This window comes from Entelurus aequoreus, linkage group LG16 (assembly GCF_033978785.1).
Source record: "Entelurus aequoreus isolate RoL-2023_Sb linkage group LG16, RoL_Eaeq_v1.1, whole genome shotgun sequence".
Lineage (NCBI taxonomy): Eukaryota > Metazoa > Chordata > Actinopteri > Syngnathiformes > Syngnathidae > Entelurus > Entelurus aequoreus.
In genome coordinates this window covers 23,909,477-23,933,520 of record NC_084746.1, presented here as the reverse complement: position 1 = coordinate 23,933,520, position 24,044 = coordinate 23,909,477, and the positions used below count along the sequence as shown (strand labels likewise).

Here is a 24,044-nt window from a genome sequence, read left to right as displayed (position 1 = left end):
GTACCGTTACACCCTTACCTGACAGTAATCAAAGCTGGCGGATTCCAAAGATCAAATGAAATTTTGAAGACGTTTGCAGCAGCTTGAAGTCAACATTTTGTTCCAGGAAGTGAAAAACCCGGAAGTTATCGTTGAATGAACAAAGACATTTGGAGGAAAAAAATGACTGCTGGAGTTTTGCCAGCGTCTCTTCTTCTACTACTCTTGTTTCTGTTGGGGTCATGTGACGCATGTCTGCCAAATGCCGACTCAGCGTACGCGTCCACCGGCGCCGTGTGTCGCCTCACGTACCCTGCAGCCGTCGTCTGTGAGTACGCCATTTTCTTCTCATCGTTTATTGATCCCAGCCATAGATGGAAGGCTGTCGATAAAGTTGTGATCACATCTTTGTGTTTGGTTGACGCAGTGAACGAGAAAACCACCAAAGTGATCGAGGCGGCGTTCCAGCATGCCAGATATCCTGGCGTGAAGGCAGAGAAGTCGGTGCCCTTTTTGGGCGTGGTCTCATACGGCCTGGACAAGTATTTAAACCCTCCCAGCAAATCACAGCCTTTTGCTACATGTCATTCTCTCAAAATACCGTAATTTCCGGACTATAAGCCGCACCTGACTATAAGCCGCACCAGCTAAATTTAGGGGAAAATACAGATTGCTCCATATATAAGCCGCACCCGACTAAAAGCCGCAGGGTTTTGATGTGTAATTACCGTAGTATATAGGGGTTCCTGCTACCACGGAGGGGATTGTCGGGACAGAGATGACTGTTTGGGAACGCAAAGCGTCCCATTTATTAACTATAAATCATTCAATCATTCAATCAAACTTTCACATCTTTGACATGGCGAACAGCATTCGTGCAGAGTACAAATAATACAACGGTGCAAAGTAATACAAAGTGCTCGCATGTACGTTATCAAAATAACCAGCCTACCGGTAAATGAAAAGTCAGTCTTTAATCATTGTGTCATCGTCTTCCTCCTGCGTACTAAAACCACCGAAATCCTCTTCGTCGGTGTCTGAGAAGAACAGGCCGTATATAAGCCGCACCGTTGTATAAGCCGCAGGGACCAGAACGAGGGGAAAAAGTAGCGGCTTATAGTCCGGAAATTACGGTACATGATATAAATACTCTAAATGTGATAAAACACATATTGTACGACTTCAAATGTGTATTATCTCAGGCAACTTCATTTTATTTCTCTACAAAGTTCCTGAACTGAAACGATCCATTTGAATAACAAGACTGAAAGTAACAGGATTGAGTTTTAGCATAGAATGATAAAAAATATGAAATATAGCCACATGGTAGTTATGCTAATTGCATGTTGACACCAAACAAAATATTATAATTAACAAAATGTATTAAAAATAATGTAGGTAGTAACAGGACATGTTGACACTAGACCAGTGGTTCTTAACCTGGGGTCCATCGAAGCCTAGGGGTTCGGTGAGTCAGGCTCAGGGGTTCGGCGGAGGTCAAGACACATCCGACTCATCGTGTGAATAAAAACTTCTCCCTATCGGCGTATTACGGTTACGGCAACAGCAGAAGTCAGACTGATTTGCATGTGTGTAATTTGTTGTGAGTTTATGCACTTTGTTGGTTTTGTTGTTTGAACAAGGTGATGTTCATGCACAGTTCATTTTGTGCACCAGTAAAAAAAACATGGTAACACTTTATTAAATATGCAATCAATGTGCAGGACACTTTGGGTCATTAAAAAATATTTCAATGATTTTTATCCTGCATGTATTCATTTTATTTCCGAGGCAAAAGAAAGTGTGCACTTGAATATCTTACAGTTGTGTTTTTCCCCTTCCTTTAGTTTGGAGATTCACAACCTGACGATCGGTCAAAGCTCCTTTGATCTTCGTGCAGGTGAAGGCATCGCCATGGAGATAAGCAACGTTTCTGCCGTCTTCACCGGGACCATCCATTATGGATACGGCAGCTGGGTGTGAGCATGTCTGCATCACTAACTCCGTATTGTTTCAATGTTCGTTGGTCTACAGTGCATATTGGCCACTCACCATTCACCGTCACGCAAATTCACAACATTTTCACAAATTCTAAAAATATTTGTGGGAAAAAACATCAAATTGTGTTTTTTCTCTGTGGAAATAGTTGTTTTTGTATTTTATTTTTTGGCAGAAAGTACATCTTATTCAACCTAGGTGTTACAATAATTTATAATTATATATTTGTACCAACGTGTAAAGTGGGTACAGTGTAATAACGCAGCAAATAGTACAATGTGACCATGTGACATCACTTCAAGATGGCGGCTTGGCGATGATGCTAAAGCAGGGGTAGGGAACCTACGGCTCCCGAGCCAGATGTGGCTCTTTTGATGACTGCATCTGGCTCTCAGCTAAATCTTAGCTGACATTGCTTAACACGATAAGTAATGAATAATTCCGCTGGTAATCACAGTGTTAAAAATAACGTTCTAAAATATAAAACATTCTCATGCATCCGTTTTCTACCGCACCTGTTCAAGAAGTCGCATTAATGGTAAGAAGTATTACATTAATTATTGGTTAGCTTCAGAATAACAATGTTATTAAAAAGAATAAAAGACTTATTATACTCTGAAAATGTTGGTCTTACATAAAAATGCACGCATTTAGTTGTATTCAGTGTTAAAAAAAATATTATATGGCTCTCATGGAAATACATTTTAACAAAAAGGTTCCCGACCCCTGTGCTAAAGACTAGACCAGAGCTGGGCAAATATTTTGACTCGGGGGCCACATTGAAAGAAAAAAATGTGGCAGGGGAGCCAATGTGTATGTGTGTATAAATTATATGTACACATTTAGCTGTAAAAATCTGCTGTACAGTATGTGTGTTTGGGTCCCTTTTTTTCAGGAACACTAATACCAAATGTCACAATGTCCGATAAAAATTGAATTGGAATTTTACAGTTTTTTACTGAACGGGACACACAAAATTTACATTAAAATAAAAAAAAGTGGGATTTACAATATTAACTATGAACAATAAAACACTGAATATTAACAACATATGAACATCGCTCCTCTTTTACTTCTCAGACCAGCTCCTCGATAGACATCTTTTACAATCAAGCAAAACACAATTTTTTTTTTAAAAACAGCAAAATATGAATGCAAAGTGTAATAAACACCTACAATTTGATATATTATCACTTTTATGCAGAACTTTGTTGTAAAAATCTGCATTAGCATCTGTTTGGGGCTGGCTGCTCTGAAATCAAATCCCGCCGACTCTGCTTTGTTATTCGTCTGAGCTGCTGTGAGGTAGATTACAGTAATAACTCGTTTAACACCCAAAAGCACAGGTATCAACCATTGAAATACTTTCTATAGTTCAAGACTTACGGTCATTTAAAAACAGCACTGCACGTAGTAATGGCAGCTACAATTTTGATGTTAAAGGTCTAAAAAAATTATGTAGAACGTCCGGCGGGCTGGATTGAAAATTTTAATGGGCCGCATTTGGCCCTCGGGCTGTATTATGTCCAGGTCTGGGCTAGACTGTGACTCCAATTTCATCCGTCTTTTTAATTAGCGCTGATGAGTGGTGACTATATATACACTGTAATAAAAAGTCAGTCGATTTTACGGCAAAAAAACTGGCAGCTCAGTCACCATAATTTTACAGTAAAAATTGTAGCGGCACCCTTTTTCCATTAACAGTAATGCACTGTAAAACGACAGATGATTTTACAGTAAAAAACTGGAAGCTCATTCACTAGAATTGTACAGTAAAAATAAGTGTAATACTGTTTTTCCATTTACAGTTATGCACTGTAAAATTGGCAACTGAAGATTTTACTGTTAAAAAAACTGGCAGCTCAGTAGCCAGAATTTTACTGTAAAAATAAGAGAGCTGTTTTTCCATTTACAGTGTACAAAGGAAATTGTATTGTAACATTTTGTCAACTGAGCTGCCAATTTTTTCCCGTAAAATCTACAGATCTTTTTTCAGTGCACATGTTATCATTTAGAACAGGGGTCACCAACGCGGTGCCCGCGGGCACCAGGTAGCCCGTAAGGACCAGATGAGTAGCCCGCTGGCCTGTTCTAAAAATAGCTCAAATAGCAGCACTTACCAGTGAGCTGCCTCTATTTTTTAAATTGTATTTATTTACTAGCAAGCTGGTCTCGCTTGGCTCGACATTTTTAATTCTAAGAGAGACAAAACTCAAATAGAATTTGAAAATCCAAGAAAATATTTTAAAGACTTGGTCTTCCCTAACTGAAAATATAAAAATAAAGTGTTGCATATTGATATTTATCTGTTTCTATATATATTTATTGTGAGAAATCATTAAGATGATCAGTGTTTCCACAAAGATAAATATCATTAATTATTAATAATAACATAGAGTTAAAGGTAAATTGAGCAAATTGGCTATTTCTGGCAATTTATTTAAGTGTGTATCAAACTGGTAGCCCTTCGCATTAATCAGTACCCAAGAAGTAGCTCTTGGTTTCAAAAAGGTTGGTGACCCCTGATTTAGAATATGTTTGATAAATGTGTGAGGCATATTTGTCTATGCATATAGCTTGTTAGCTTGCTTCGTCGCGAGTGAGCAGTGTTAATTGATGAGAGGGACTGAGAAGGTTATTGGAATTTGGGAGCGTACTGTTCTGTGTCGTATAATAAGTGCTTTATTACAAAAATAAATATATTCTTGGACATTTTAATGATTCGTTATTTGCTGTTGGTGGGTGTTCTCATAAAGTAACCAACAACTAATCTACTGTATTTTTGTGTGTGTCAGCAACAAACATGAAATATTGAAATATTTGACATACAAGCCAGAATTTACATTCATTATTTGTGTTTCAGAGTCAGCGTTAATCAATCAATCAACTTTGAGATCGAGTCTCAGATTGACCTTGGAATCAACCCGAAACTTTGTGAGTATTTCATAATTTTCTTTTATTAAGTTAACTGATAAATACATTTTTACCAACATGTGCTTTGTTTTTGAATGTATCCTGTCAGACTGTGGAAAAGGCAAAGTAGCAGCAGACACTTCATCTTGTTACTTGAACTTTGACAAACTACTTTTGCACCTGCAGGGAGACAGAGAGTAAGTTCACTAACTTTCTATGTAAACACAGTTTTAATTTCTTCATTCACTCTTTACCTCTTTATCCTTTGTGTGCCTGTGTGCGTATGTATATGTGTGTGTGTGCGTGCGTATGTGTGTGTGTGTGTGTGTGTGTGTGTGTGTGTGTGTGTGTGTGTGTGTGTGTGTGTGTGTGTGTGTGTGTGTGTGTGTGTGTGTGTGTGTGTGTGTGTGTGTGTGTGTGTGTGTGTGTGTGTGTGTGTGTGTGTGTGTGCTTGTATTCAGACCCAACTTCCTCAAGAGGCTCTTCACAGACTTCATCCTGTTCACTGTCAAACTAGTAGTCAAGGCGCAGGTAAAGCTCACACTCTTTACCGTATGTTTCGGACTAAAAGCTGCACTTAAAATCCTTTCATTTTCTCAAAAATCGACAGTGCGCCTTATAACCCGGTGCGCCTAGTGTACGGAATAATTCTGGTTGTGCTTACAGACCTCGAAGCAATTTTATTTGGTACATGGTGTAATGATAAGTGGGACCAGTAGATGGTAGTCACACACTTGGCTGAAATACGTAAACAGAGACGGTGTGAATAAGAAAAGCAGTGAAAGATTAAAGGCCTACTGAAACCCACTACTACCGACCACGCAGTCTGATAGTTTATATATCAATGATGAAATCTTAACATTGCAACACATGCCAATACGGCCGGGTTAACTTATAAAGTGCAATTTTAAATTTCCCGGGAAACTTCCGGCTGAAAACGTCCCGGTATGATGACGTTTGCACGTGACGTCAATGGTTGAAGCGGAAGTATTGGACACCATTGTTTCCCAATACAAACAGCTCTGTTTTCATCGCAAAATTCTACAGTATTCTGGACATCTGTGTTGGTGAATCTTTTGCAATTTGTTCAATTAACAATGGAGACTGCAAAGAAGAAAGCTGTAGGTGGGATCTGTGTATTAGCGGCTGGCTGCAGCAACACAACCAGGAGGACTTTGAGTTGGATAGCAGACGCGCTACCGTGACTACAGCTTTGGCTTCCAAACATTTGATCGCTTGCCCGTATGTGCGTGTCGCTATGTGCATGTCACGTACGTAACTTTGGGGAAATATATGTTTCTTGCCGACTCTGATGGCGGCCGGGGTGTCGTCGAAAGCTACAACGCCCGCTGCCCGCGCCACTGTCCTCACCTTGACTTCCTCCGTCTCCGGGCCGCCGACCGCATCGATGATCGGGTGAAGTCCTTCGCCGCGCCGTCGATCGCTGGAACGCAGGTGAGCACGGGTGTTGATGAGCAGATGAGAGCTGGCGTAGGTGGAGAGCTAATGTTTTTAGCATAGCTCTGTCGAGGTCCCGTAGCTAAGTTAGCTTCAATGGCGTCGTTAGCAACAGCATTGTTGCTAACGAAATTGCTTCGCCAGGCGGTACAGCATTAACCGTGTGGTTACAGGTCCAGAGTTTGGTAGTATTGTTGATCTTCTGTCTATCCTTCCAGTCAGGGGCTTATTTCTTTTGTTTCTATCTGCATTTAAGCACGATGCTATCACGTTAGCTCTGTAGCTAAAGTGCTTCACCGATGTATTGTCGTGGAGATAAAAGTCACTGTGAATGTCCATTTCGCGTTCTCGACTCTCATTTTCAAGAGGATATAGTATCCGAGGTGGTTTAAAATACAAATCCGTGATCCACAATAGAAAAAGGAGAAAGTGTGGAATCCAATGAGCCCTTGTACCTAAGTTACGGTCAGAGCGAAAAAAGATACGTCCTGCACTGCACTCTAGTCCTTCACTCTCACGATCCTCATCCACAAATCTTTCATCCTGGCTCAAATTAATGGGGTAATCGTCGCTTTCTGGGTCCGAATCGCTCTTGCTGCTGGTGTAAACAATGGGGAAATGTGAGGAGCCTTTCAACTTGTGACGTCACGCTACTTCCGGTACAGGCAGGGCTTTTTTTATCAGCGACCAAAAGTTGCGAACTTTATCGTCGATGTTCTCTACTAAATCCTTTCAGCAAAAATATGGCAATATTGCGAAATGATCATGTATGACAAATAGAATGGATCTGCTATCCCCGTTTAAATAAAAAAAAATCATTTCAGTAGGCTTTTAACAGGACTGAAAGGCTGAACTAGTAATACTATGTGCTTCAACCAATAAGAAACTTTACTACAAATACAATATTCATCCTTGAAACTCTTGCCATTGTGCTTGCCTGCACTTCACTAAAACACATTCTAAATTAGTATTGTACAAAGTTTAGCCGTGTCCAGTCCAGCAGCACCCACATTGCATGGGATCCTGGTGAAAACAATGACAAAAACACTTATAAAGATGTCATTCTTTTTTCTTTTTTTCCAATTTGATGACACTGCTGACAGAACAAACAAACTTTGCGGACTGAAAGGCCGCAGACTTACTGAAAAACCTTAGACTGCTGCACATACTGTAGCTCACAGCCACCATCCCTCACAAGAGCTGCCCACTTCCAGAGGACACAATAGCAGCGGTGTATGATGAAGGAGAAGGATGCCGCTACCATGGATCTGCTTAATAGGGACTTAGACTTTCTGCTCACCAGAACCAGGCCTTTCTCAAAACTGGTGAGAATATGGACATGAGGGAGGCATGACAGCAGTGCAGGACTGCTTGAAATGCGACCAAGAGCCAGATTATTGACGTTCAAGAGTATGCTGCTTTAGGGTCTCGAGAACCTGCAGAACATGATCAAGCAGGAGATGCTCCCGGAGTACTGTACCTGACGCCTGGAGCAGGAGAACAACCGGCTGAGGTGTGCCGTGAAACCCGGGTGTTTGAGCTTGGAGGGTTTCCTGATGAGGCCTGATGCTGGAGAGGGAGCTGTGCTGAGATCAAGAGATCCAGCTTTTATTTCTGAAGACACAACTGCTCAAAGAACAAACAGCATTGCTATGCGGAACACAGCCATCAGACTGGCCAAAAGGACCCATGGACACAAAATACGAGCTAATTTTCAGGACCACAGAAACACCAAGAAATACATTTACCACTGATTTTAAGATTACTTCTCAATCCTGTGATGACATTGCTGAATTTCTGAACCAATGAAATATACCGTATTTTTCAGACTATAAGTCGCAGTTTTTTTCATAGTTTGGCCGGGGGTGCGACTTTTACTCAGGAGCGACTTATGTGTGAAATTATTAACACATTACCGTAAAATATCAATATTATTTAGCTCATTCACGTAAGAGACTAGACGTATAAGATTTCATGGGATTTAGCGATTAGGAGTGACAGATTGTTTGGTAAACGTATAGCATGTTCTATATGTTATAGTTATTTGAATGACTCTTACCATAATATGTTACGTTAACATACCATGCACGTTCTCAGTTGGATATTTATGCGTCATATAACGTACACTTATTCAGCCTGTTGTTCACTATTCTTTATTTATTTTAAATTGCCTTTCAAATGTCTATTCTTGGTGTTGGGTTTTATCAAAAAAAATTCCCCAAAAAATGCGACTTATACTCCAGTGCGACTTATATATGTTTTTTTCCTTCTTTATTATGCATTTTCGGCCGGTGCGACTTATACCCTGGTGCGACTTATACTCCGAAAAATACGGTAATGGACGGTTTGAGGCTTCTCAATACACTATTAAAGATAATCCTGTTGAGACAATTTATCAGGCCAGGCATGTGGTGAAAGGTTAGTCAGGTGGCTGGTAGTGACTATGACAAGACGTTTCTTCCGACTGCCGACATGTTGAAACAAAGTGAAAATTGACAATGAGGGTGAACCCGTCGATCCAAAGAGGTATCGGGAAGTCGTTGGTAGTTTAATCTATGTAATGATGTGTACTCAACCCGATTTAAGCTCCATTGTTAGTAAATTGTCACAACATCTATCTGAACCAAAATATCAACATTGAGTAGCAGCTAAATATGCGTTGAGGTACTGTACAGTAGACCACAAATTATGTGGTGTACTGTATATTTATTTTTATATTGTTTTTATATTGGTTTTATATTTATTTATTTTTTGTTTTTATTCAGTCATTGGTGGAGCTAAGGATGATATTTGAAAATTGTTTTTAATATTGTTTTTAATATTGTTGTGCAGCACTTTGGAAACATTTTTGTTGTTTAAATGTGCTATATAAATAAAGTGGATTGGATTGGATTGGATGTTACAAGAAAAAATGGTAAATAAAACTTGTGAGATATAGTGATGTCGACTGGGCAGCAGACCAGAGTGATAGGGATGTGCGTATCGATCCTGTGGTATCGATATATCGATACTCACACGCTACTCATTTGGCATCACTTTTCTGAAAAAAGTATCGATATAAACCAAAAAACGGCGTGTGGGGGGTGCAAGCATCACTTTCAGATGTTTTTGATGACTTACTTAACTTACTATTTGCTGGGACACCCCTGTACCTGGCAGAGTATAGAGCTGGCCCAGTCACGTGACAGGAGACAGCGAATGACCGTCGTCAACGTGCAACACACACACAGCCAGCCGACAGCGTTGTTACTTTTCCTGAACAGCAATCTGAGACTTCAGTAAAGTGTGACGTGTGACGACATACCTCGAGTACACTAAAGGTGTGATGGTGTCAGACATTTTTGTAGATAATTTTTCCAAGTTCATTTTCTCAGGGAACTGTCTTTCGTATGCAGGTTTATAGGACAAGGAAATCCTAGTTTATTGTGATACGGAAATTATTGACTTTGCTTCAGAGAAGTGTTATAAGTTTACTTCCACAAAGAGGTTTGAAACATAACATTGTTATGAATAAATGTTTTTTTTAAGCTTTTCCTACCAAGACTTTTTTTTTTGAGAAATAAGAAAAGTGAAAATGTGTATATTTTTGTTTATATTTAATTAATTTTTCATATTTATGTTATTTATTTTAATTTTACTTTTATTATATATTGACCATAATGAATGTGGTATAAATGGTCTGTATTTGTCTTGTGATTTGTCTTAAATAATAACAATAGTAATAATATTTTTGACTGACAAAAATTGCCAATAAGAAATTAATGGTATCGGTATCGGTATCGATGAAAATGCAAGAAAAAGTATCGGTATCGTATCGAATCCTAAAAGTGTGGTATCGCCCATCCCTACAGAGTGACAGAAAAAGTGTGCCTGGTTACTGTTTTAGTTGTCTAATAATGGATCCATAATTTCCTGTATATCAAAAAACAATTCACATTTTCTTTATCCAGTTGTGAAGCTGAATACGCAGCGTTATCAACAACTCCACAAGCATCTGCAACATTTACTGAATGAAATGGAGAATGGACATTGTAACTACTTCTGGCCAGTTATTGAGTCTTCATCTTTGTTGATATCTTCATTAAACGCTGTGAAAACTAAAAATAAGAAGATGAAATATATCAATTAATATTTTAGATGACATACAACAATATGTTCACTTATTCTATTACATGTCTCTCACTAATAGTCATGGTAATTTTAGACAAATAATTCAAATTGTAACACAAACATTGCATTTCAGGTTACAAAGGACTTTCCTAGGCAAACATTAAAGTAACATTCAAAATGGAGCGTGTCCTAATGAGTGAACAATAGCATGCAAGCTAACTCACACACACTTAATGTACAGTGTGATACTAATTGCCATTTGTAGCCACAAACCAACCAATTTAGAGTTAAACAAACTATTTACATTGCGCGGCCTTGACCAGTTGTAGGATGATTAGCATTTCTCTCTCTTTCTCGTATTTCTGTGTCCCTTGTGTCTGTTCACTACTTGTCTCTGACTGTGGCTTGTGTCTCTACTTCCTGTCTGCTCTTCCCTTGAGTTGTGAGTGCCCTGCTATAATATGTGGCCATTTAACGGCCAACAGGGGTGATAACAAATAAACTAAACTTATTTAAGGCGTTGTTTACACTGCCACCAATAACGCTTTGATTTATGTCCAGAGTTACATTTATTGGGCAAGCCATATTCCTAACTGAATAAATCAATGGTAATTTCAAACGGCTTACCAAACTTGTTAGGAATGTATCTTGAGATTACAGAAGTCTAACTGCTTTCCACTAAAACAACTAACTTTTAAATGGGACTTTCGACAACAGATGGCTTGCTGAGGCGTTCACCTTTTTTTCCTAACCTTTTCTCCCCTATCTGTATGATAGCTTTCCGCACAAGTCCATCATCATCTTTGCAGACATCCACAATTGTGGCAATCTTCCGCCAAGAAAGCCTGCACATTCCGTCTTGGGGCATGCCACTTCTGTCTTAGGGTTATCCCGGCAAGATACTCTGTCCTCCATCTGCACCAACACTGCTCTGACAGGTACTGTACCTTTTCTGGCACAAAAGTCCTCTTTGACAAACCTGCCTGGTGGTGGCAGTGGTACCAAGGATTTCATCACAAAAGACACGGCCTCGTAAAAGAATCCTGAGGGTGCCATCATCCAGTCTTCTATTGCTTTGTGCAAGGATTGAATTCAACACACTCCTCACTGTGCGTATGTGCCTCTCCCAGACACCTCCAACATGACTTGCATTTGGAACATTCATGCAGAAGTCACATTGCCGTTCCACCATGAATGCTGCCACTTTCTCTTTGTCCATTTCTTTCACGGCTCTTTGCAATTCAACAAAGTTGGATCCATGATCTGATCTTATGTGTCTCACTGCTCCTCGGATGGCTATAAAACATCTTAAGGCATTAGTGAATGCATCTGTTGTCATGTCTTCCAGGATCTCTGTGTGTACTGCTCTGGAGCAGAGACACATGAAGAGCAGTCCATACTGCTTTTGTTCTTTGCGGCCCTGCTTTGTGAAAAAGGGACCAAAACAAAAAACAATCCATACCACAATAAGTGAACGACACAGGCTCAGTGCAATCCATTGGAAGATCTGCCATCTTTTGCTGTTCTGTGGGTCTTCAAGATTTCCTGTAGGTGATACACTGCCGTATGTAACTAGCCACAGCTTTACTTCCTCCTATGATCCAATATCCATTGGATCTCACTTCATTGAGGGTTTGTCCTCTTCGTTGGTGCTAAATCTTCTCGTGACAGCAGCCAAGGAGGAGGTTGCGTCACATCACCATTGCCTAGTAGGATAATTGTGTGTCTTACATCAAAGGACAAAGATGCTCTCCTCAATCTTGCGCCAACTCTAAGTATACCCTCATGGAGCTATGGCTCTAACTGGTAGAGTGGGTCATTGCATCTGAGCTTTCCAGATCTCTGACTAAGGATCACCAGCTGTTCTCTGAAAGCATCTTGCTGCACAAGCTTGAAGAGCGTTAGTGATGCTCTCCTTTTTTCCTCTACGTTCAAAGTTTGCATCTTCTTAGACCTTTCAGCCAGTCTGTGAATATGTGCCACAACGCTCACAGCAGTGGTCCATTTTTAGAATTGGGACAGTCGCTCCAGAAAACTATCCCGCCTTTCAGTCAATGTGTTTGGTACCTGTGCAGTCTTGATCTCAGGGTCTCCCACCAGCAGCTCCGACATTCCTTGCTTGATATCAAGTTCTTTATCCTTTAAAAACGCAGGTCCTTAATACCAATTTGAGCTGATTAACTCTGACACTCTGAGGTCTCTCTAGGCATGATCAGCGGGGTTCTCACTTGTGTCGACATAATGTCACTACTGGGGTTCGGTGGTGTCACGGATTCATTGGACTCTGTTAGCAATAAAGACATGGAAACGCCGGGCATCATTGCTGACATAACCAAACACTACTTGTGAGTCAGTCCAGAAGTACTCTTCGTCAACCCTGAACTCTAACTCCTCCCTCAGCATACTGCTTACAGCAGCAGATATGACCGCAGCAGTTAACCCGAGCCTTGGTAATCTTGACTCTTGCCTTGCCCATTATCAGGGAGCAGTGTACTTTTTCTCCTCCTACCAATGTTATGTATGAGCATTGTCCGTATCCTTGGATGCTAGCGTCTGAGAAGTGATGCAATTAAGTTCTTAAACTCTTTACAAAGTTCTTAGGAGAGTAGCATTTTGGGATTTGAACCTATTGCAGGTTCTTAAGGTTATTGACCAAGCTCTCCCACCTTGGCTTTAACTCTTCTGGAAGCACTTCATCTCAGCCGACACTTTTCTGGCACATCTCTTGAAGCACTTGCTTTTCAAACAGAAGCAATGGGACCAAGAACCCCAGTGTGTTATACACGTCTTGTCATCGGTTTCTCGTCCAGTGAGACCTTAAAGGAGCAGGTGTCCTTCTATACATTCCCTCGCATGCCAAGTACTGTCTGGACTGGGAGATCACCATGCTAAGATCTATGTCTTTCATGCCTTTAGCCCAGTCACTCTCACAGATAGACTCAAGAATCAGTCGTTAATTTATAGAGACGTAGTTGTCCTTTGGCACACACAGCTTGGGCCTTTTTCATTATCTTAAACCAGTATCCACAGACACAAGGCTTATGATACCATCATCCACATAAAAGTTTTTCCTAATGAAATCTAATGCTAAGGGAAATCATTTCTCGTTTTGTTGAGTGAGATACTTCATGCCATAATTGCCGCATCCTGGCAATGAGACCGCTCCAAGAAGGTGAACTCTCATTCAGTACTGTTTGGGCTCAAACTTCTTGTCTCCTCCTTCCCACCACAAGAACCGCAGTTACTCTCTGTCCGCCTTGATGACGTGGAATCTGTGAAACACTTTCTCTACAATACACATTACAGCAGTTGGACACGTGCGAAATCGACAAAGTACTCCAGTCATTCCATTGATAAGGTCAGGTCCAGTTAGAAGATGATCATTAAAGGCAGTGCCTTCATACTTTGTGGAGCAATCAAAGACCACTCTAATCTTATCCAGCTTGCTGGGTTGGTAAACACCTTGATGTAGGATATACCACACATTGCCTCGCTGTGGTTTGTGGTTAGCCTCCTCTGCATTACCATCCTTGAAGACACTCCCCATGAAGTTCAAATAATCTAACCTGAATGTGGGATCCCTGTTGAAATTCCTTATGAGGTGCTTTAGCCAGGCCAAGGCAAGCTTCTTGTTGTTTGGGAGAAATGAGTGTGCTTTATAGGGCAGAGGCATTTCAAGGTGGTTATGTTCATTCTGCTGGATTCCTCTTTTTAGGATCTGAAGAAAATAGATGTGTTCCTGAGATTTAGTCTTCTCTCCTAGGCTGGTGTCTGCAAAGTCAGACTCAAGTGCTCTAATCACAGCAGCTGGTGTCACAGGAGGCAGCTCTCTGACGGATATGCGATTGCACAATCCTGTCACATCTATAGAGTTCACACTCTGGTAATCACTACCGACAATAATCCATACCAGGTCGGTCTTAATGACATAAGGCTCATTGTCACCCCCTGTAATGACTTGCCGTGGTGGTAGTGCTCTTGTGCGGGCATAGCTGATCAATAATCCCAACCCACAATCAAACAGTGGAGGCATTTCACGTGTTATGGCTGAAATGTGATTCCACTTGTTCGCAGTTTCAAATGTGGGGATATGTGTTCATTCGAGTGAAATGAAGTCCCTGAAGTAGGCTGGAAGTAGTTTAATAGTGATCTCTGATGAACAGCCTCATATATTAAGTCCACTGACTCTCTGACTTAGAATGGTTGACTCCTTTCCCATCATCGTGGACATCCAGAGCTTTATGGGCTCCCCTGCTGCTTGAAACTTTTTTCACAAATTTTTGTCAACAAATATTTTACTGCTTTGAGTACCTAGTAAGGCATAAGCTCGGGTCTCTGGCCCAGTGGTGGTTAATGATGAGATCCATACAGGAACTATCATTGATGTACTGCCTTCCTTACCTCCATTCATACTACATGATACTGCAGAAGTCTTTTCTTTTGTGTTCCGAGCTCCTTGTGAAGATGACTTCTGGACAGGCGGATGGTCCTCATGTAATGGAGTGGGATGGCTCCTTTTACATTTGTCGCATGTGGCTTTCTTTTGACAGTCTTTTAAATTATGGCCTTTTCTTAGGCTTGCTAAGCAGAGATTGTTGTCTTTTACAAACTTTTGCTTTGTCTCCACAGTCGCTGCCATTAGCTTTTGGCATTTATGTATGGAATGCATTTATTCACAGTTCATACATTTCACTGGGTCTGAAATCTGTGTGCTTGCATTCTTAATGTTGTCTCTGTTGGGATGCTTTGGCTTAGCTTCATTGCTAGTGTTAGCTCTAACCATGGCATTTCAATTTTCTGAAGTGTTCATATTGGTTGCAAAGTTGTTTGCTTTTGAATGATTGATGTCTTTTGTTGGCCTTTCTTAAGTGGGTTCCAGGGCATACAATGGAGAGATTGAGTTGCACGCTACATGTGCTTCCTTTGAGACAAAGGAAGCAAACTCCTTAAAACTGGGGCAACTTCTGGCTGCTCAGTAAGATTACGATTCCACCTTGAGGTTATCCACTTAGGGAGTTTAACATCTTCTGCTTTTCTTCACAATCATTTAGTACCCGCAGAGCTTTGACGTGAGGCATATCACTTTCACATGCTTGTAGGAAGTCGCTGAATTCTCTAAGCTTTACACACTCCTTTGCGCCGATCTTGGGCCATCCATCCATCCATTTTCTCCATTGAGCTTTTTTCTGCATGTGCACTGTATTACAAAGGAGTGGCCATATTTGGCATTCAACTTTTCCCATGCTTGCTGATAGGCCTCTTCGTCTGTTCCCTAAATGTTACCTTCAAGAAGTGACCTCTCTTCTTCAGCAAAACACTTTTGCAGGTAAAATAGCTTGTCAGAAGGATTGAGGCAGTGTCTATCTATGAGGGCCTTGAAGCTAGTGTTCCACTGTATGAATTTTAATGGGTCGCCGGAGAATACACCAGGTTCTGGAACTGGGAGTCGGGTTAGTACAACCAAATTGCTTAGAGTTTTCAGTAATGATCTTTAATGTTTTGGAGCCCTTTCATTTTTTTTCCAGGAGCCTGAGGGACATGGATCTACAATGTTGCTGCGTATAGAGCTACATTGTTGACTATTTCCCTGTGATTCTTCCTCAGTGTACACTTTGAGCTTTGCTTCCATGGCCTCGAGAGTCTTTTGTTGTTCAAGTCGTTTTAGTTCTTGATGTTGTGCATTAATAGATTTCAACCATTTTTGCAACTAACTGAGCAGCTGCCTTGGTTCTCTTGGCCACTATGCTTATTAACTCTTAGACAGGCTTAGTAGAGCTGCTTGCAACCAAAGATTTGGACGCTGCAGATCGCTGCGTAGTCCTTATCCAACAGCAAAAGCAGACTTGGCTTTTCAGCTTCGATATCAAAGTATTCTCCTACTTCAGACAGGCAAACTCTCATTAATTGTGTTAAATCTCCTATCACAGCTGAGCAGGCATCAATCTTGTGCCCCACTTCTTGAGACACTTGATTTTCCCCGTAAACTGTCATATTCTACATTGACTTTAGCCTCAAGCTTCACAAGAAAATACATCATCTCACAAAGGTCACGATCAGAGCATTGTTCTTTCAGGCTCACACAAACATTTTAATAGGAGCCTTCCATTTCTCATGTGCAGAGTACATTTTCCTTTCTCTTTGAGCTGTTTGCTACTCTGTCAACTCTCGCATCCTGAGTGTCAAATGTTTCTCATGTGAGGACTTCCTTATGTTTGGGACAGCTGCACTTTGTTCATTAAGTTCATTGTGTGACCCCTCTGTCAGTTATACCTCTTCTTGTGGGGTGTCAGTCTCATCATCTAAGATTAGACCTGTAAGTAAGCCTACCTGGAGATGTTCAAGCTGTCTGTCTAGCTCGTCCTGACATTGTTGGTCACAATGCAATGACATTTTTAAATAATCACTTTGTCAGAAATGAAATACCACTTGACTAAATGTCTTGCATGCAAAGTGGTGAGGTATACACTTTAAGATGACTCTTCAAAATTTAGTAAATAAAATACCTATGCAAACACTTAAATGTAGACCTTAAATATATATTCAAACACTTAAATGTAGACCCTAAATCTCTATGTGAACACTTAAATTTAGATCTTTTTACGTTTTAGTAGTTTCCTGAGGATGCAATTTTACTTTTATAAGATCTGACCTTAAAGGAGTAACGCTTTGAAATGAAAGCAAAAGTTCACTGCATGCAATTGAGCAGTATAACATGCTCGTCTTTCATTCAGGAGGACCCATGTTCAAAACCCCAGCAGACCGGAAACAGGGACCGAACCAGGCGGGTTACATACTGTACATATCGTTCCACACATTGTTTAAACTTCCAATATTTCCATACCCCTTTTTACATAGCCCACGATCTTCCCTGGTGGAACACGCCAGATATTGGATACAACCCACACTGGGACACGCCGCCTCGTCCCACAAGTGTAGCATCTCCCAGGTAGATAGAGCAGGAAGCCTCCCGCCAAAGCTCCTATCTGGCATCATTAATGATGCCTGCTAAGGTGCACCTTTGGAAACCTTGCTCCAACTTGTACGTTCTTTTTAGATAGTCAAGTTTCTCTTCATTACCATGCTTGAAAAAAACTAAATTCTGTCCATCTCCAGCAATAAGCTAATGCTAAGACCTAATGTTTTGGGTGGCTCTTACATTTTTATTTGGGACAATTAGCCAACTACTGGTAGGGAGGATCGTAACTGGAATTTTTGCTCGTAACCTAAAGCACAACAATTGTTCACAGCTTGTATGCCAAAAACCTGGTGAGTGGGGACACTCGTGAGTTGAGGTAACACTGTAGTTTTGTGTTCTGCATTTTGTTGTAAAACTGATGTACGTACTGAACGGTGAATATGACGTACCGTCACACCCCAATATATATAGTTTGTTTTTTTTAAAGGTAGATGGAGACTTTTGTAAAAAAAACGTTGTGTTTCTTCTGTTGCAGATTTGTAAAGAGATCAACAAAGTGGCCAACATATTGGCAGATTTCATACAAGAAAGAGCAGGTGGGTTCACTTACTACTCACTATTACTACTACTACTACAACCCCAGACTTAGAGGATGTTTATGTTTTGGATGATTAAGTTGTTCAATTTTGTAGGGAATAAAAACCCAAAACATACATGACACAAAACTAAAGTAATTTCAAATGGCAACTTTCTGGCTTTAAGAAACTAAAAAAAATCAAGAAAAAAAATGTTGGTAGTCAGAAACAGTTACATTTTTAAATCAAGCTAAATAAAAGTTCATAGAATCCCTCATTTCGAGGGAAAACATTACGCTGTAATTTTTTAAATTTTAAAAGCTAATACCTGCATCAGATTAACTCTGTTTTTAGTCTACAGTTAAAAACTCTTGGGAGAGCTGTTGCACCAGGTATATTGACATGAATCATGGCTCAATCACGAGAGATGTCAATTGAAACAAAGGAGAGGATTATGAAACTCCTTCGAAAAGGTAAATCATCATGCAGTGTTGCAAAACATGTTGATTGTTCACAGTCAGCTATGTATAAAATCTGGACCAAGTACAAATAACATGGGAGGCTGTAAAAGCCAAGACTACTGGTACACTAGGAAAATATCAAAGCTTCAGGACAGAAAATTTAAAAGCAATATGTCTTGAAAACAGAAAATGCACAGCAAAAGAAATGAAGAACAAAGGGGCTGAAACTGGAGTCACCGTCTGTGACCGAACTGTAGAAATGCACCTCAAGGAAATGGGATTTAAATACCAAAAAGCTAAACGAAAGTGGTCAATAAGACCTAAACAGAAACAAATAAGGATACAATGGGCTAAGGAAAAGCAATCAGGGGTATATGGATGACACTATGTAAGTCATATTAAGCAAATCTACATTGGGCAAAGGTAATGATCCTGGAAAATTTGTTTGGTGCTGTTCCAATGAGATTTATGAAGACGACTGCCTGAAGAAAACATGCTAACTTCCACAGTCATTGCTGCATGTCAGGTAATTCAAGGATTCAAGGAGCTTTATTTGTCATATCTGTACACATTTGCACATATACGGTACGAAATTTGGACTCAGGTTCTGACAAAAGTTAAGAAAAACAGTAATAAATAGGCAATAAAGAAAAACAATAATGAATAGTAAATAGGCAATAACATAAGGCACTTAAGAGAAAGGACCGAGATTAGTTGGTGAAAAACGATGTGTGGAATGATAGATAAATAAATAAGAAATTGTGCAGTCAGAGTGGTGTGGGAAGTAGAGGGACAGAAACAATACCAGAGGGAGACTATGGTGCCCGGCTAGAATTCAGCAGTGTGACAGCTTCAGGGAAGAAGCTGTCTCTGAGCCTGGTGGTTTTACTCCTTATGTGTTGTAGTCGTTTGCTTAAGGGGAGAGGTTGATAGAGCTTGTGTGCAAGGTGAGTGGAGTCCTTCATGATACTGAGGACCCTCCACCCGCATCTCCACGGTCTTCTGTGCAGCCTTCACTAACCTTTTGCAGAGCTTTCTTTTCCGCTGCTGTGCAGCTGCTGTGTTACACGGTGATGCCGGTGCAGAGCACGCTCTCCACTACACAGTTGTAGAAGGTCCTCAGGACTGAGCTCCCAAGTACAGCTCACTGTAGCTTCCTGAGGAAAGTCGCTGGTGGGCCTTCCTGATCAGACAGGATGTGTTGGTGCTCCAGGTGAGGTCCTAGGTTATGTTAACATCCAGGTACCTGAAGCTAGAGACTATTTCAGCTGCTCCTTCAATGTACAGGTGAGTCGACCACCATCTCTTTAGTCTTGTTCACATTGATATATAGGTTATTTTCTCTGCACCACTGCTCCGGGTGTTCAACTTTCTGTCTGTATACGGACTCATTGTTGTTAGTGATGCGTCCCACTACCGCTGTGTCATCCACAAACTTTACAATCTGACAGCTGGGGGGTCTCGCCGAGCAATCATACGTCAGTATAGTAAACAGGAGGGGGCTCAACACACATGCCTGGGGAGAGCCAGTACTGAGGGTGATGGAGTAGACACTGTTGTTTATTCTGACAGTCTGAGGTGTATTGGTCAGGAAGTCCAGGACCCAGTTCTCCAGTGTAAGACTTAGTCCTAGAGAGGCAAGCTTCTGCACCAGGGTTTGTGGGATGATGGTTTTTATATTATATTTAAAAGAAGGAGGAGCAGGCGGACGTAAGACTTTCTGCTCTGTGGGTGGGTGAGGGCTATGTGGACCACTGATGAGATGGCGTCATCAGTGGAGCATTTTTTTCTATAGGTAGACTGATGGGGGTCCACATTGACGTCGATCTCGTCCTTGATGTGAGTCATGACCACCCTCTCGAAGCACTTCTCGACTACTGGGGTTGGTGCAACAGGTCGGTGGTCATTCAGGCCTGTCACTGTGGAGCTCTTGTGGACGGGGATAATTGTGGCAGTCTTTAAGCAGGTGGGGTCAGATAGCAGTGACAATGAGGTGTTAAAAATGTCTGTCAGCACCTCAGACAGCTAGTCTGCACAGTGTTACATTGACATTTTACTCTATTAATTGAAAAGATGTATGGGGATAATGACAACATTTTTTAAGATGATAATGCATCTTGCCATAGAGCAAAAACTGTAAAAACCTTCTTTGAAGAAAGATACATAAAGTCAATGTCATGGCTTGCAAACAGCCCGGATCTCAATCCAGTTAAAAATCTGCAGTGGAAAATGAAGAAAGACTCCAACCTGCAAAGCTGATCTGTCAACAGCAATCAGACAAAGTTGGAGTAAGATTGATGAAGAGTACTGTTTGTCACTGGTTAAGTCCATTCTTCAGAGACTGCAAGCTGTTATAAAAGCCAGAGGTGGTGCAAAAAATGACTAGTGGTGTATTGTAGCGTTTTTGTTTGTTTGGTTTTCATGATTCTATATTTCCTCAGAATTGAGTGATTCCATGATTGTTTTTACTCTGCTTAATCTAAAAATTAAGCTGTTAACAACTACCACAATGTATATTCTTAATTTTTTTTGTGTGTGTTTTAAAGCCAGAAAGTTGCCATTTGATAAAACTATACTTTTGTGTCATGTCGGTGATCTGATGAATGAACATCCTCCAAGTCTAGTGATTCCAGGGGTTTGTATTACTTACACATTGTCACTTTGACAAAGTATTCACAACTTTTTACACATTTTCTTACGTTAGACCCTCATTTATAATAATAAATTAAGCCTAATATTGCTTCACTAAGTATTGTTTGCCTATTTGCTCAGAAATAGATGATTTTTTGGTCATGTACATAATGTACACTTTGTCTCAATGCTTTTCCAGAGAAGTTCCTCAGTGACGGAGACATCGGTGTAGACATCGGTGTGACTGCTGCTCCGGTCATCACTGCCAAATACATAGAATCGTACCACAAGGTAAACCACATCTGTCAATTCTGTTTCACTCACAGCAAAACTAGAACAGCACACACGGAAGCGCACACAAATGCACCAAAGCAGAAAAGGGTTGATTTGAAAATGATCATTTTTATTCACTGCATCTGCAAGAGCAAAGGCTTCACGATCGGTTCTCAGGGAATGTAATTGACCTTACAAGTGGACCTTTACCCGGATTTCCTCAAGACGGCTTTCCGTTTCCATTCTAGTCATTGTGTCAATTGTCACCATCGATGGACGCTGTGTGCACTGGCACGGCATCGGCACGGCTCCACCTTGTGGTAAATACATGCAGAGCTTCTATTTTTGCTGGTCGCTGCAGCACGGCAAATCAATTTTATCAAAAATCAGCTTGTCGTCCTCGCCAATTCCAGGTCTGAAACGGCTGTCAAAGTGCCCCAATTTCTCGGATTATATTCTCAGCCATCTATTTTTCAGGTGAGAGACATGATTTATGATCTACAATAAATTTACAGGGAGCAGGGATGCGAGGTGGCACCATCATAGGCAAACATAGGCACATCTGGAAGTGATCACGGCGCCGTTCTAAATAGTTTGTCTGCGTTAGCGTTTATAATAACAATATCACTAATACTTGGTTAATATTCAAGTCACGAAATGTAAATAGAGTATTGGCACTTTTTGAATGGTTATTTATCGGATTTTATGGGCGGAATAGTGGAGCTCCTATTGGCTCTGCGTTTACTTACCATATTTTTCGGATTATAAGGCACACTTAAAATCCTTTTAATTTTCTCAAAAATTGACAGTGTGCCTTATAACCCGGTGCGTCTAGTGTACGGAATAATTCTGGTTGTACCTCGAAACAATTTTATTTGGTACATGGTGTAATGATAAGTGTGACCAATAGATGGTAGTCAAACATAAGAGATACGTGTAGACTGCAATATGACACCAGTAAACAACACCAAAACTTTAAATGTTCCATTGAAAATAAGGAACATTACACACGGCACTCAAAAATCTGTCAAAATGTTTAAGTATGACTTTGAAGCCGCACCGCTTGATGGATTGTCGGCCCATTACGGCTACTGTAGTCAGAGATACAAGTATTACTATGGTGTGTGTATAAGGACCGCAAAATGGCACCCATTAGCAGACATGTTATCTGGTGTTATGTTTCACAATATTATGCAAAACCAACTTTTCTTACCTTCTGGTACCTGCTGATGTGTATTTGAGATCTGCATAAGTCCTGAAAATTTGCGCACGTCCGCCACTGTAGTCCGTAGCGATGCCGTAGTTGATAAGCTTGTTCTTTTTCACTATCTTCTTGTTATGGGACATTCACCCTCTGCTGTTGCCATTTCTAATATAAAGTAGCGTAAAGTTCTAACTTATATCTCGCTATGGAAGCGCTGAAAACTACCAGGGTAGTGGGTTTACATAATTCACCCAAGGAACTTCAGTTATTAGAGAGTTGCGGTTAGACGTTTTTTCACGATTCATATTTCCGGCGTTGTTGCACTAGTAAGCCATGGATGAGAAGATGCTGCTCCGTTTTTGATTGAAGTAAAGTCTGAATGTCATTAAAACAGTTAGCTCCATCTTTTGACACTTCTTCCACTCCCGTCTTTGCACGGTATACCGCTACAACAAAGATGTACAGAAGTTGCTGTCGAAGGTGAGCCACGTAAATAAGACCGCCCACAAAACGGCGCATCCTGAAGCGACTGTCAGAAAGCGACTTAAAGATGATCTGTAAAACATAATCCATGCAACATTTTGACCAAAGAACCACCATTACATGTTATGTAGACCACAAGGAAGTGTTTTACATTCAGAAAAAAATCCTGATATGACCCCTTTAATGCGCCTTATAATCCGGTGCGCCTTTAGTATGAAAAAAGACCTGAATAGACCCACTCATCGGCAGTGTGCCTTATAATCCGGTGCGGCCTATAGTCCAGAAAATACGGTAATATTTAGAATGCATTAAAAAAAAAAACATCCATCATCATGAAAATTAAAATTCCAAAAAAGTGCAATTCCCCGTTAGAGTCCCTATTGGTAATGTTTCTGTATTCCACAATCATAAAATACGACCCTCATCAGGCTTTTTTAATCTTCCAAGGTTTGAGCGCCACAAATTTGATGATCATAGGCTAAAATGTGTGTGGAAGTTGAGGGGAATGGACAAAGTTTTGATGACTGATTATTCGCAAGGGATTGGTTGAATTTGTGTGAATCCCAACAATCCTGGAATGTCTGATTAGTCTGGTTAGTCAGGTTAATCATGTCAGTCTTGTTAGTCATGTTTGTCCGGTTAGTCTGGTTAGCCAGGTTAGTCCTCCATGGAGATTTGTGCATATGTAGAAAGCCTGCTGTTTGTATTGATATTGATGGTGTGCAACCAGTTTACCATACCACCACCAACGTGTGAATGTGGAGTGAATGAATGATGGGTTCTCAGTTCTCTGTGAAGCGCTTTTAGTGTCTATAAAAAGCGCTATATGAATGTAATCCATTATTATTATTGTTATTATACAGTAGTATAGCAAATGGTAAATAATGGATGTAACCATAAAAATACCTAAAATTCCAACTTTTGAAACTAAATGTAAAACGTATATAAATTGTCTTGTTGTGGAATATTTTATTTGAGTTATACATATTAAGAAACAATTACAGGAACACAGTGTACAGTATCGTACTATGACAGCTAAACAT

At 40.5% G+C, this 24,044-nt stretch overlaps 1 protein-coding gene across 5 annotated transcripts in view; it reads left to right on the top strand.

Moving 5' to 3' along the window:
* The window catches only part of cetp (cholesteryl ester transfer protein, plasma), an 83,635-nt gene that overhangs the window by 35,374 nt on the left and 24,217 nt on the right, over positions 1 to 24,044 (top strand). For 3 of the 5 annotated variants that reach the window (XM_062023490.1, XM_062023489.1, XM_062023487.1), the window contains exons 2-9: positions 107 to 307; positions 407 to 521; positions 1,827 to 1,958; positions 4,841 to 4,911; positions 5,000 to 5,087; positions 5,352 to 5,421; positions 17,910 to 17,970; positions 21,241 to 21,332. In XM_062023490.1, coding sequence (XP_061879474.1) covers positions 136 to 307; positions 407 to 521; positions 1,827 to 1,958; positions 4,841 to 4,911; positions 5,000 to 5,087; positions 5,352 to 5,421; positions 17,910 to 17,970; positions 21,241 to 21,332 — 801 coding nt within the window. In that variant the 5' untranslated portion in view covers positions 107 to 135. Of the gene's footprint in view, positions 1 to 105; positions 308 to 406; positions 522 to 1,826; positions 1,959 to 4,840; positions 4,912 to 4,999; positions 5,088 to 5,351; positions 5,422 to 17,909; positions 17,971 to 21,240; positions 21,333 to 24,044 lie in introns of all 5 variants that reach the window. The other 2 variants (XM_062023488.1, XM_062023491.1) reach the window with 2 other exon arrangements.